This window comes from Syngnathus floridae, chromosome 22, assembly GCF_059516105.1.
Source record: "Syngnathus floridae isolate MCC-2025c chromosome 22, RoL_Sflo_1.0, whole genome shotgun sequence".
In the NCBI taxonomy this organism is placed as follows: domain Eukaryota; kingdom Metazoa; phylum Chordata; class Actinopteri; order Syngnathiformes; family Syngnathidae; genus Syngnathus; species Syngnathus floridae.
Window position 1 is genome coordinate 2,639,966 of NC_142434.1, and position 10,764 is coordinate 2,650,729.

A 10,764-nucleotide genomic window follows, 5' to 3' on the forward strand; every position below is an offset into this window, starting at 1 on the left:
AGATATAAAATAATGTATAGGATAAAACTAAATAAGCAATAGCTTTACTACGCAAGCGCCGGCGCGCAAGGCATGCTGGGAATTTGGTGTCATGGCTCCATGACAACATTGGCACATGAATTTGTGAATACTTAATAACAACCAAGTTTGATTTGTACCTATAAGCCGGAGAATCAAGGAGAAGGTATTGTACAATTTGCAACTTTTTTCAATCTAACTGATTATTTAAATTTTATTGAGCATTATTTATTTTTCGTTAGCGAAGCATGATCCGATGATACGCAGTGACATCAAAACAAAAGCAAATATTCTTTCTAATAATGTCCGTTTCGCAGAGAGGAAAACATGGCCGGTCCGAACAAAGCCCTCGAGTTGCAAATGCAAATGCGGCAGAATGCTGAGGACCTCCAAAGCTTCATGAGGGACCTGGAAACCTGGGAGACTGATATGAAAACCAAAGATGAGCAATTAAGAAGAGGCGAGCAGGGAGACGCCAAGGTTTGTTCTAGCTGCTAATCCCACACACTTTTATTTTTAAATGTCAGATAATCTGTTTTCCAGCCAAACCTCCCTCCTGTCCGCAACAAGGACTACAAAGCAAAAATGAGGGCGAAGAAGATGAAGCTGGCCAACGGTGACGTGAAAGCAGAAGAAACAGACAGCCAGAAGCCATCGAGAATCAAATCCAATGATTATCAATCGTGGGATAAATTTGATGTGGTTAGTCATTTGTTGATCGACGTTTTTGACAAGTATGTGCACCCTAAAAAGCTCAATTTGTGTGGTAATGTTAGGCCAAGGCTTTGGAGGAGGTGGATAAGGAGGAAAGTCCGAACGAATCAGATTCAGAAGCTGATCAGGAGCGAGCTTTAGCAGAGAAGGAAAAGGTACTTAAGATGTTTGGAAATTAATAAGCAAAAAAATAACACTGATTTATTATCAGGGCAACGCATTTTTCAAAGAAGGCAAATACGACGACGCTGTCGAGTGTTACTCCAGAGGAATGACCGCGGACCCTTACAACCCCGTTCTTCCCACCAACCGAGCCACCGCCTTCTTCCGCCTCAAAAAGTAAAAGTTTAGACTCTTATCGTTGTTTCCGTGCACTCTTAACGATTTTTTTTTCTTAGGTACGCTGTGGCCGAGTCAGACTGCAACTTAGCCATCGCTTTGGACAGCAACTACTATAAAGCTTATGCACGGCGAGGAGCGGCCCGGGTAGCGCTGAAGAACCTCGACGCCGCTTTAGAAGGTACTTTCCCGCGAATCAAAATAGAAAGCAGAGATTCCAGAGAATGGATGTGATGTAACACGAGTTTCTGCACAGATTACCAAACCGTTCTCATGCTTGACCCGGAGAACCTGGAAGCACAAAATGAAGTGAAGAAAATCAAACAAGTGAGTTTGCATTTGCGCTAGTGTTTAGCGATTAGCTTGCTCACCCTCGACGTTTTGTCAGATGCTCGGACCTCAGGAGCCGAGTGAGGGAACGCCGCCGCAGGTGGATCCAGACGTAGACCAGGAGGAGAAAAGACGAATGGAGGAGCAGCAAAAACGACAGGAAGCCGTGGTGCAAAAAGACAGAGTAAGATTTTTTGGGAGAAGCTACAGAATTCTGGTCAAGGTTGTTCACGTTTCGGCATCTTTTAGGGTAACGCTTACTTTAAAGAGGGAAAGTACGACGCGGCCGTGGAGTGCTACAGCCGAGGCATGGAAGTCGACTGCACGAATGTTCTGCTGCCCGCCAACAGAGCCATGGCTTTCCTCAAACTGGAGAGGTAAGAACCATCCCGCCATTTTTTTCTTCTTTAAATTGCATCAGTGTTCAATTAGGTTCAAGGAGGCGGAGGAAGACTGCACCAAGGCCATCTCTTTAGACGGCACGTATTCCAAAGCGTTTGCGCGACGAGCTACCGCTCGAGTGGCTTTGGGGAAGCTGGAGGAAGCCAGGAAAGGTAAATTAGTCCTTAAATGGAAAATAAATTCACAAAAAAAAATAAAAATATGATAAAAAAAAAATTATGCAGATTTTCAGGAGGTTTTAAAGCTGGAACCCGGGAACAAGCAGGCCCTGAGCGAACTCCAGAAACTTCAATTGGTACGTTTTCGCCTTTACCTATTTTTTTTTCCCATTTTACAAAAATAATCAACTTGTATTATCAGGACGACGTTTCCAGCGGCTTCCTTCAAACATCTGACAGCTCCCAGAGGAGAACGGTGCAGCCTGTTGACAAAGCGCCTCACCTACGCTCCACTGTGAGACATCCACTCCATTTTTTTTGGTCTTAATTTAAAACTAAAACTACCAACTATCCCCAGAAACCAATGATGAGGATCGACATCGAAGAGATCAGCGGTAAGGTGACCTTACCTGATGAGGCGAAGGAGGCCCGGTCCGCCCCGGTGTCGACGTCGCTGATCCAGGATATGACAACCTCCCCCTTGCTTTCGTCCGACCAGTTAGTTAATAAAAAAACGCTTCAGCAAAACTTCACACAAGCCAAAATGGATCATCTAGAAGAAAGCATCCTACCGCACCCCTCCATAAATCTCCCACCGCCGCCCAGCAAAAGCTTCCAGCTGGAAGCCGACCTACGCATGATTGGAAACCAGCCCGAAGTTGTTTACAAATACTTGAAGGTTGGATTTTGTTATTAAAAGACAAATTTAAGCTAGTAATCACTAACAGCTTTTTTTTTTTAGCAAATTAAGCCAGAGGAGTATACGCGGATTTTCCAGAGTTCCCTTGAACCTCACATCCTTAGTCAGATTTTGGAGACGTTACGGGATTTCTACATCCAGTGAGTACACCAATTTTTTTTAAATGAGCTCAAGAAACACTAAATGACACTAATATCTGTCTGGCGCAGGAACGAACCCGCGGCCGTCACAGCGGACATCCTCCAAAGTCTATCGAGCGTGAGGCGCTTCGACACGGCCGTCATGTTCATGTCTTCCTCGGAGAAGAAAGGTGGGACGTGCTCAACTCGATTAGATACCATTAGTTGTACTCACATATGATTTTTTTTTTTTTCTCCCCCCCTACTCAGTGCTTAAAGAAGTATTCGACTTCCTCCGCAAAGCCGATTTGGACGTATCGTCTGTCGCAGCCTTAGAGAAGAAGTACGGCGTGTGACCTGTTCAATGGAAGTCATGCTTGAATGAAATAAATATATATTTTGAAACTTGGAGACTTTTGTACACCATTACAGATTCAAAGTGATGCAAAAAGACACTCTTTAATTATTATATATTTTTTTTAAAAATCATTTATTTAGCTGCATACCAACATGTTAACTATGGTTAAAAAAAAAACATTTCCAAAACTCTAAATTGTCCATAGGTGAGTTGAGTACCTCGCCTGACTTTAAAGTGATGTTTCTTTTCCGTCCTTCTGAGGCCTGAAGGTCAATATCTCCGTGACTGTGTGTCCTGCAAAAAAAAATAATCACGTGGGTCCATGATCAGAAATATTTGATGGAGTACTCGCTTACGTTTCCACTGTTCTAGCGTCAGGTCCGTGTTGTCCATGGTTTGGTCGTACGGTTGTGCCTCAGTCTCCTCCTCAGTGTCGCGGAAGTCGGTGAAGAAGGGAAAGTCCAGGGCGTCCGAGGCGCTGACTCGCTCCTCGGGGTCGAGGAGCAGTGTCTTTTCCAGCACGGACACGGCTGCCACGCAAAAAGTGTTTTTATTTATTTTTTTTTGGACTGGATGAAACTTGTGACGTACCGTGCGAGCTGGCTTTGAAGAAAATCGAGTGCAGATCCTTTTTGGGAACCTTTGACAAACCTCTGAGGTAGTTTTTGGCCTGTTAAGGGAAATATGCAGTCATGCCTAAACGTCCCAATACTTTTGCCCATTCAGTCAGGCTTCCATACTCACATCTTGGCTTTGTAGTTTCACCACAAAATCAGCAGCCGGGGTTCCGGTGATCTTCATGATTTCCTTGAGCTGGTCCAGGTCTGGCAGAAGCTTGAGGTCAAGGTTCACATTCCAATTTAAATAACACTTTCATCCCAATTTCCTCTGGATACGATCGTTGCCCTTGAACAGCGGCTTCCCAAGCAGCATCTCAGCCATAATACAACCAGCGGACCAGATATCCACTAAAAAAAACAAAAAATAGGTGGATTCACTTTCCATAGTACCACAGGGTTCAATCTTGAGGCCCCTGTAGTTTTCATTGGACTTGACAAAAACCTGCTTGAGTGTAGTGCATCCAGTTGAGAATGACCTCGGGGGCTCGGTACCAGCGCGTCACCACATAACCCGTCATTTCCGCGTCGGCCTGCCTCGCCAGGCCAAAGTCGAGAATCTGTTGTCATCAAAATGTCTTATTTTTAGGTCATTCAGGAAGACAATGTCGGTACTGTACCTTCAATTCACAGTCCGGGTTGATGGCTAGATTTCCTGGTTTTAGGTCCTGGAATGAGAAAGGCAAACAAAGCAAAGCCTCTAGTGTGGGAAGAATCCAGACCCCCACCCCCTAAAAAAGTGCTTAATCTGAAAGGTCACGTACCCTGTGGATGATCCCCGCGGAGTGGATATACTAAAACAGATGGGGGGGGGTTAGGGTTAGGGTTAGGGGGGGGGTTATGAGTCGTATTTTGAAACTTGGAATGACAAATTCTGAGGCACTCACCTTGAGTCCCTTCATCATCTGGTAGACGAGGAACTGAACTCTGTCCTCCGACAGTCTCTCCATCTTCATTAGCTTGCCCAGGTCAGTGCCCATGAAGGGCATGACCAAGTAGCTGCGGGGTTAAAAAATTAAAACAGCCTCATGATTTTATTTTTAAAAAAAGGCAAGAGGGAATTGGAGCTTACAAGTCTCGAATGTGGTCCAGGGAAATTTCCGCTGCGAAAACATCGAGCAGGCCGATCACCTACACAAAAGTAAACAATTAATTCCACTCATATTTGCTTTTAGGAAAATAATTTCATCTCACATTTTCATGCTTCATGTGTTTGAGGAGTCGGAGCTCCCTGTAGGCCCTTTTGGCGAAAAGTTTGGACTGGAAGGGCCGATGGAGCTTTTTGATGGCCACCTGCGAGCTGGTCCGACGGTCCCACGCTGAACTGAAATGGGAGAGTAGATAAAGTGTGGACGCCCTCTAGCGGTAAGCAAAAGAATCACTGAAATAAATATGCTCAAAACAGACATTTAATTTTAAAAAACGGTTTTTAATATACTGGTGTTAATTAAAGCTTCACCTGCAAAGTGTTGAATGTCAACTGGAGATACGTTCTTTGACTTTTAAGAACAATGAAGCTGGGGGTGCTTTTCTTTGCAGACCCCCTCATCAATGCGACAACAAAGCAAAGCGGGGGTCCTTGTGGAGCCAGCTGTGTCTAAGTAAGGAGATCCGACTTGGCAAAGTTTCTTAAAGAGCTCATTTAAAGAAACTCATTTAAATATCAGACTAATTCTTTTTTTTTTTTAAGAGTTATAATTGTACTGCAGTTGGTACTCACCAGACAGTTCCATAAGCGCCCGTCCCAATTTGTCTCAGGTCTCGATACCTTTCCGGGACTTCCCACACGGTTCTGTTGAGGTCCTGCCGGTAAAATCCCGTTCTGGATCCTCTCAGTGCCATCCCCGAGAAACTGGAGGCGAGGTTGTTGATCCGCTTGGGTTCTGCTGCGTCCTGGATGCTCATGAGGAAGGAAATCCAGAGCAGCGCAGAGTAGTGTGTCCTGCGGAGAAGTTTGGGGGGCAGAATTCCTCCAGGGGTCGTGCAGCGCAGTACCCCCCACCACCACCACCCCCCACACACAAGCTCGTCTATTGTTGACTGTCGGTCGCCCTGGGCAGTTTTATGGGTGTGTCTGTAATGTGGGACAAACATCTGCCCTTGCTATTCTGCTTGACTGCATTTATTTCTTTTAAATCTAACCTATCGATGATAAAAATTTAAACTGGATTTATTATATTTTCGCAAAATCCCCAATGTCGCCATTTGCAAGTTTTCAACAGAAACGGTAAATTATTAAAACTTTTCGTATGCAATGCTGCAATAAATAATAAAGCACTGACCCATAATATAAAATGAATTATTTTTAAAGTTTTGTATATGCTCAATTTGCCGTTTTTTGATGGCATCTTGTTGACAATGTAAACAACCATTCCGTTGCTGCCCTCCTGTGGCCCAAATGTGCAATTACAACTACAAAATATAGATCACAAATACACGGGTATTAATGACAACAGCCTTCATTCATGACGTCAAAATTTAAATGATCTGACAATTAAAACATACCTTAGGTCGTACAAAGTGTTCATAACAGAAATACTGAACATAAAATCAATACAGCCCCCCCCCAAAAAAACTAAAAACAACCCATGCTACCTGTGAACGTCTCCACCGACGATCCAGAAGCCACTGCGACATTACTTAGATACAATTTTACATTCAAACATGTAGAAATATCCAACATTCAAAGACTAAAACCTTCACCCTGAAATTCTACAAGGTCAAGGTTCACATTCCCCCCCCTCCCCTTTTGCATTCCTCAAAAACTGATCATGTAAGGAATTCCATGGCAAGAACTGTGCTGACTCTGGAAATTAATCATTGTGCATTTTTAACTTAACTGTAAACGGACCTCTTGGCGTATATCGAGCACGTTAAGGTACTCTCATGCGGTATGCGGGCTAAATGCTAAGCTTGATTTATTTATTTATTTTCCTCGCAACATTGAGGAGCCAGATGCTGTTGTGCTCTCTCTTTGGAAATCCTAGCGTGTCTTCCGTCTTGTTCCAAAGTTGCTTTCTCGTATGAATCACCCCTCGAGAGCCGTGTTGTTCCTCTTTCGGTCTCGCCGAAAGGGAAACACAACAGCGAGCAACTTTTGACCTTAAATCTTCCCTGTAATTGTGAAACGTGCCGACTCCTTGAGTCACTGCTCCACCTGAAGGCTGCCGGACTTGCCGGCCGACGCTTTGAAGCCGTTCACCTCTGTAAACACCAACTCTGTCCACAAGAGGGCGCATCTGATCAGAAACAATAGGGGGCTTGGATATGTTCCTGGTGGAACCTCACCTTTCCATTCTTCCAGAGTGCGGTCTTTACTCTCAAGGGTTTGGTCGTAAGGCGGAGCTTCGGGTTCGTCGTCTGGGTCGTGGTACTGCGAGAAATAAGGGTGGGCCAGAGCCTCGCTGGCCGAAATCCTGCCATCGCAGTCCAGGACCAGCATGCGCTTCAGCAGATCAACCGCTACACAAACACGAAAACCAAAACATGATACCGGATCATACTAATGTCCATACGATGGACTCACCTAATGGATTTGCTCCCCGGAAGATCTTCTCCAGGTCTTGCTGAGGCATAAAAGGCAGTGACTGGATGTACTTCTGTGCCTGCGTACACCAAATTATTTTTAGTTACATCAAAAATACATTTGGATAAAAAGTGATGTCACGGCTCACATGCTCAGAGCAGATCTTCTCCAAGAGGTCCGGGGTCGGCGTCCCGACCATCTCCATGATTCTCTTCAGCTGGTCGATATCTTTTTTTTTTTAAGCAGGAGGGGTTAAAGAGAGATCAACTAATTAAATTGGCTTTAGTACACAGCAAACGAGCGAGTCGGATCCCCTTTGTGGCGGCTCCCATTCATTCCCGGCTCCTATTCTGTGCTGGCCTTCGGAAAAAGAGATTGTCATGCAAATCCAAAAGACCTCGGCGGATCACTTTGCCAAGATAATGGAGGGTGGGGAGAAGGAAAAAAAAAAAAGAAAAGAAAACAAGGCTGCAGCCTCTTTCCACGGCTGATAAAGGATACAGTCCGTGCCGGGAAAAAGCACTTTTCCTTTCAGCAGCTCTCCCATAATGCATCCAACAGACCAAATATCAACTGTGAAGACCACACATCAATCAATAAAAAGTCAGGATGAGCCATTTTAAATAAATAAATTAAATAAAATTAACCATTTTGATTGTAGTGCATCCAATTCAGCATGATTTCCGGCGCCCGATACCAGCGAGTCGCCACGTAGCCCGTCATCTCGTCGTCCGTCTGCCGGGCCAGGCCAAAGTCGAGGATCTGCCGGGATGCGGGTGACCTCATTCAAACCCCCGAAAAGACGTCAAGATGGTCGCGCTTACCCTCAGCTCGCAGTCTTCGTTCACCGCCACGTTACTTGGCTTGAGGTCCTGCAGATAGGAAAGTAGTAGCGTTAAGTTTCATGGTGAATGTGAAATCGATAGCCGAGCAGACAGGAAGTGGAGGCACTCACTCTGTGAATCAATCCCGCTGAATGGATGTACTGGACACCGCCATGCATGAGGAGATAAATGACAGGACAAAGGTCAGCTGTGCACTTGGTCATATACGACCCCCCCCCCCCCCCCCCCCCACGGAGGCGTCTCCATAGTAACACTGAACAGCTGGAGACGTTTATTTTAAGCATGCCTCGGAGATTTTTTTTTTAAGTTTGTTTAGATTGATACAGGAACAGGAACACACCTTTAGGCCACGCAGGAGCTGATAAATCAAAAACTGGACGTGCTCGTCGGACAACCTTTGAAATTTCACAATGTTATTGAGGTCGGCGCCCATCAGGTTAGTCACCAGATAGCTGAAGAAAAAAAAAATACACAAAGCAATGTAGGTGACGACAAGACAACAATTCCATTTCAAGACTCACAGTTCATTGAAGTCTTCTAACGCTGCAGCGGGAGTGAAGACATCCAGCAGGCCGATGACCTAAACGAGACGGAAGATTTGGGATCCGTAAGCAGGCGGGCGAGGTGAGGCGAAGCGGGCGGACTGCATTCAGGATGCACCAACATTCTCATGTTTCATGTGCTTGAGGAGCCGGAGTTCCCGGTATGAGCGGCGGCTGTGGACTAGCGACTGGAAAGGCCGCGACAGCTTCTTCACCGCCACCTTCTGCCGCAGGACCACGTCGTAGGCCGAACTGGAAAGGGGAATTGAGATTTACTAGGTTAGACCTTATGTTGGTCTCCAGTTCTCATTGCCTGACTGCCTGACCCCCCCCTCCCCGGCGGATCTCCCGACATGAAGCTCACGCATGCCATGTCTCCACCATGATGCCATTTTCCGTCCATGGAGTGTTATGCTCTCATGTATCTTGTTTATTCAGCGATGGATTTCATGATTTGAAATCAAATATATTCATCTTTGATAAATAATAGCCATTTATTCAACTGGTAAAATACAAAAATGGAACTTTGCGATTTGTTTTATTCATGCTTGTCGGTGCACAAGTGGCCCAGATGAAATTGAAACTGGATAATCCCAATCGATGACGTATGGATATCTCAGCTATGCTACAATGGAAAAGAATATGAGCCCGGGTCTTGGTCCCAAGAGGGTTTCCCATGAAAACCAACAAAATAGATGCATACAAAAGTCATCACCCCCCTCCCCCATCTCATGCAAATGCAAAACAGAGTGCTGGAGAGGAATGTCTTTGGTGTGTTTTATATCATTTAGGAAATTAACAAAGCAAAATAATTATAATTATTAAATACGAGCTGATAAATTACTAACAAAATAAGTGGGCGGGGCCAAGGGGAAGCAACGAGCTGATTGGCTGACACATAAGCAGATGAAAGAAAACCAACAAAACAAGCAGGAAACAAAAACAAAAAAAAACAAAGACATAAACTTATAAGTAAAGTAACAAACTATATTTTAGCTTAAATACACTAACGCAAATAAGAAGTTGTTAAAGGTGAGGAAATAGTCTTGCGAAAGAGCAGAAAGTAAATCGGTTTCACAACAGAGGAAGTCCCAATCGTGTCACACCATCGCACACAGGATTTCAAATGAAACCTGTGAAATTACACTTGATAAGGGTCAATATATATATATTTTTAAACAATTTAAATGTTAGTAAGCTATCAGGAGAATTTTTAACAACACAAAAATAAGCCCCATAAGTAACCGTGATTCAATCAAAATACTGTAATAGTCGTAAAAAACTACTTTTATGAGTAAATCACTTTTAAAAGGTATATTTGGAGTATTTTTTAATGCATTAGAAGGAAACTACAGAGTCATCCTTCCACATTCTTTATGTAACGTCCCGATTTGGTCTCAGCTCTGCCACACCACTTGGCACACATTGGTCGCAAATTGAAATCTGCCATTTTGTCTCAATATGAATTTAATTTATTGCTATCGGGGCTGGTTATTGCCATAGCAACCATGACATCCAACTCAAGAGGTTTTAATGGACCATCAAAGAGGAGGAATTACTACGACGGTGTCACAATGTCAACAAAAATGTGATTATTTGACTTTTTGGAAATAATTAGCTGATTTGGTTAAATGTCTTGTTAAAAGAAAAAAACGTTTAATGGCACAGCCAACATGCATGCGGGCATCTCCAGGCTGCAGCCTCGCCCATGCACACACGAATACTCACCACACCGAACCGTATGCTCCGGATCCAACTGGCGTAAGGTTCTGGTATCTCTCCGGCACCTCCCATACCGTCTTATTCAGCTCCTGTCGGTAGAATCCCGGCCTGGCTGACATCTTTGGTAGCTGACAAGGGAATGCAATAAAAGGGGGAAGAATGGAGAAGCGAAAGTGAGACGGATGATCGGGGTGCAGTTCGCTCTCCGAGCCGAACTGATTGTGACGATGCACACCGGCCACACTGGTGGCCTGTTTGCCCCGCCCCTCTCATTCCTTTCTATTGTTTTTTTTAACCCTTTTCCGCCATCTGCCGGTGAAAAGTAGTACAGATAAAACTACATTAATATTTATTGCTTTTTATTTATACTGTGA

The 10,764-nt window shown here is 44.4% G+C and overlaps 3 protein-coding genes across 3 annotated transcripts; 1 reads left to right on the forward strand and 2 right to left on the reverse strand.

The window, feature by feature from the left end:
* The first annotated feature begins 39 nt into the window (after positions 1-39).
* On the forward strand, positions 40-3,185 carry rpap3 (RNA polymerase II associated protein 3). Its single transcript, XM_088366909.1, has 16 exons — positions 40-184; positions 336-498; positions 562-720; positions 795-887; positions 944-1,071; positions 1,131-1,252; positions 1,328-1,398; positions 1,460-1,585; positions 1,651-1,778; positions 1,834-1,955; positions 2,028-2,098; positions 2,164-2,256; positions 2,320-2,640; positions 2,704-2,801; positions 2,871-2,971; positions 3,051-3,185. The coding sequence occupies exons 2-16, from the start codon at positions 346-348 to the stop codon at positions 3,134-3,136; spliced, it is 1,872 nt and encodes a 623-aa protein (XP_088223035.1). The 5' UTR covers positions 40-184; positions 336-345; the 3' UTR covers positions 3,137-3,185.
* A 23-nt stretch (positions 3,186-3,208) lies between these two features.
* Positions 3,209-6,083, reverse strand: LOC148379166 (mitogen-activated protein kinase 12-like). Its single transcript, XM_088366911.1, has 12 exons — positions 5,476-6,083; positions 4,950-5,079; positions 4,828-4,886; positions 4,643-4,754; positions 4,520-4,549; positions 4,376-4,423; positions 4,201-4,315; positions 4,035-4,106; positions 3,883-3,962; positions 3,730-3,808; positions 3,495-3,668; positions 3,209-3,432 (listed from the first exon to the last, which is right to left on the reverse strand). The coding sequence occupies exons 1-12, from the start codon at positions 5,847-5,849 to the stop codon at positions 3,368-3,370; spliced, it is 1,338 nt and encodes a 445-aa protein (XP_088223037.1). The 5' UTR covers positions 5,850-6,083; the 3' UTR covers positions 3,209-3,367.
* A 115-nt stretch (positions 6,084-6,198) lies between these two features.
* mapk11 (mitogen-activated protein kinase 11) lies at positions 6,199-10,651 on the reverse strand. Its single transcript, XM_088366913.1, has 12 exons — positions 10,397-10,651; positions 8,791-8,920; positions 8,648-8,706; positions 8,467-8,578; positions 8,237-8,266; positions 8,106-8,153; positions 7,929-8,043; positions 7,783-7,854; positions 7,430-7,509; positions 7,282-7,360; positions 7,044-7,217; positions 6,199-6,974 (listed from the first exon to the last, which is right to left on the reverse strand). Exons 1-12 carry the CDS (start codon positions 10,507-10,509, stop codon positions 6,901-6,903), a joined length of 1,086 nt encoding a protein of 361 aa, XP_088223039.1. The 5' UTR covers positions 10,510-10,651; the 3' UTR covers positions 6,199-6,900.
* Between the last annotated feature and the right edge of the window lie 113 nt (positions 10,652-10,764).

What these genes read in the sequence shown, in the direction of transcription:
- LOC148379166 (XM_088366911.1), bottom strand. Translation starts at nt 5,849, where the DNA reads ATGTTTGTCCCACATTACAGACACACCCATAAAACTGCCCAGGGCGAC. An exon ending in GCTGTTCAAGGGCAACGATC is followed by an intron (nt 3,963 to 4,034) that starts GTATCCAGAGGA and finishes AGCTTCTGCCAG; the next exon opens with ACCTGGACCAGCTCAAGGAA. An exon ending in CTTCAAAGCCAGCTCGCACG is followed by an intron (nt 3,669 to 3,729) that starts GTACGTCACAAG and finishes TTTGCGTGGCAG; the next exon opens with CCGTGTCCGTGCTGGAAAAG.
- mapk11 (XM_088366913.1), bottom strand. Translation starts at nt 10,509, where the DNA reads ATGTCAGCCAGGCCGGGATTCTACCGACAGGAGCTGAATAAGACGGTA. An exon ending in GCTTTTTCCCGGCACGGACT is followed by an intron (nt 7,510 to 7,782) that starts GTATCCTTTATC and finishes AAAAAAAAAAAG; the next exon opens with ATATCGACCAGCTGAAGAGA. An exon ending in CACTCTGGAAGAATGGAAAG is followed by an intron (nt 6,975 to 7,043) that starts GTGAGGTTCCAC and finishes TCTTGTGGACAG; the next exon opens with AGTTGGTGTTTACAGAGGTG.
- rpap3 (XM_088366909.1), top strand. Translation starts at nt 346, where the DNA reads ATGGCCGGTCCGAACAAAGCCCTCGAGTTGCAAATGCAAATGCGGCAG. An exon ending in GCCTTCTTCCGCCTCAAAAA is followed by an intron (nt 1,072 to 1,130) that starts GTAAAAGTTTAG and finishes TTTTTTTCTTAG; the next exon opens with GTACGCTGTGGCCGAGTCAG. An exon ending in GTCTTCCTCGGAGAAGAAAG is followed by an intron (nt 2,972 to 3,050) that starts GTGGGACGTGCT and finishes CCCCCTACTCAG; the next exon opens with TGCTTAAAGAAGTATTCGAC.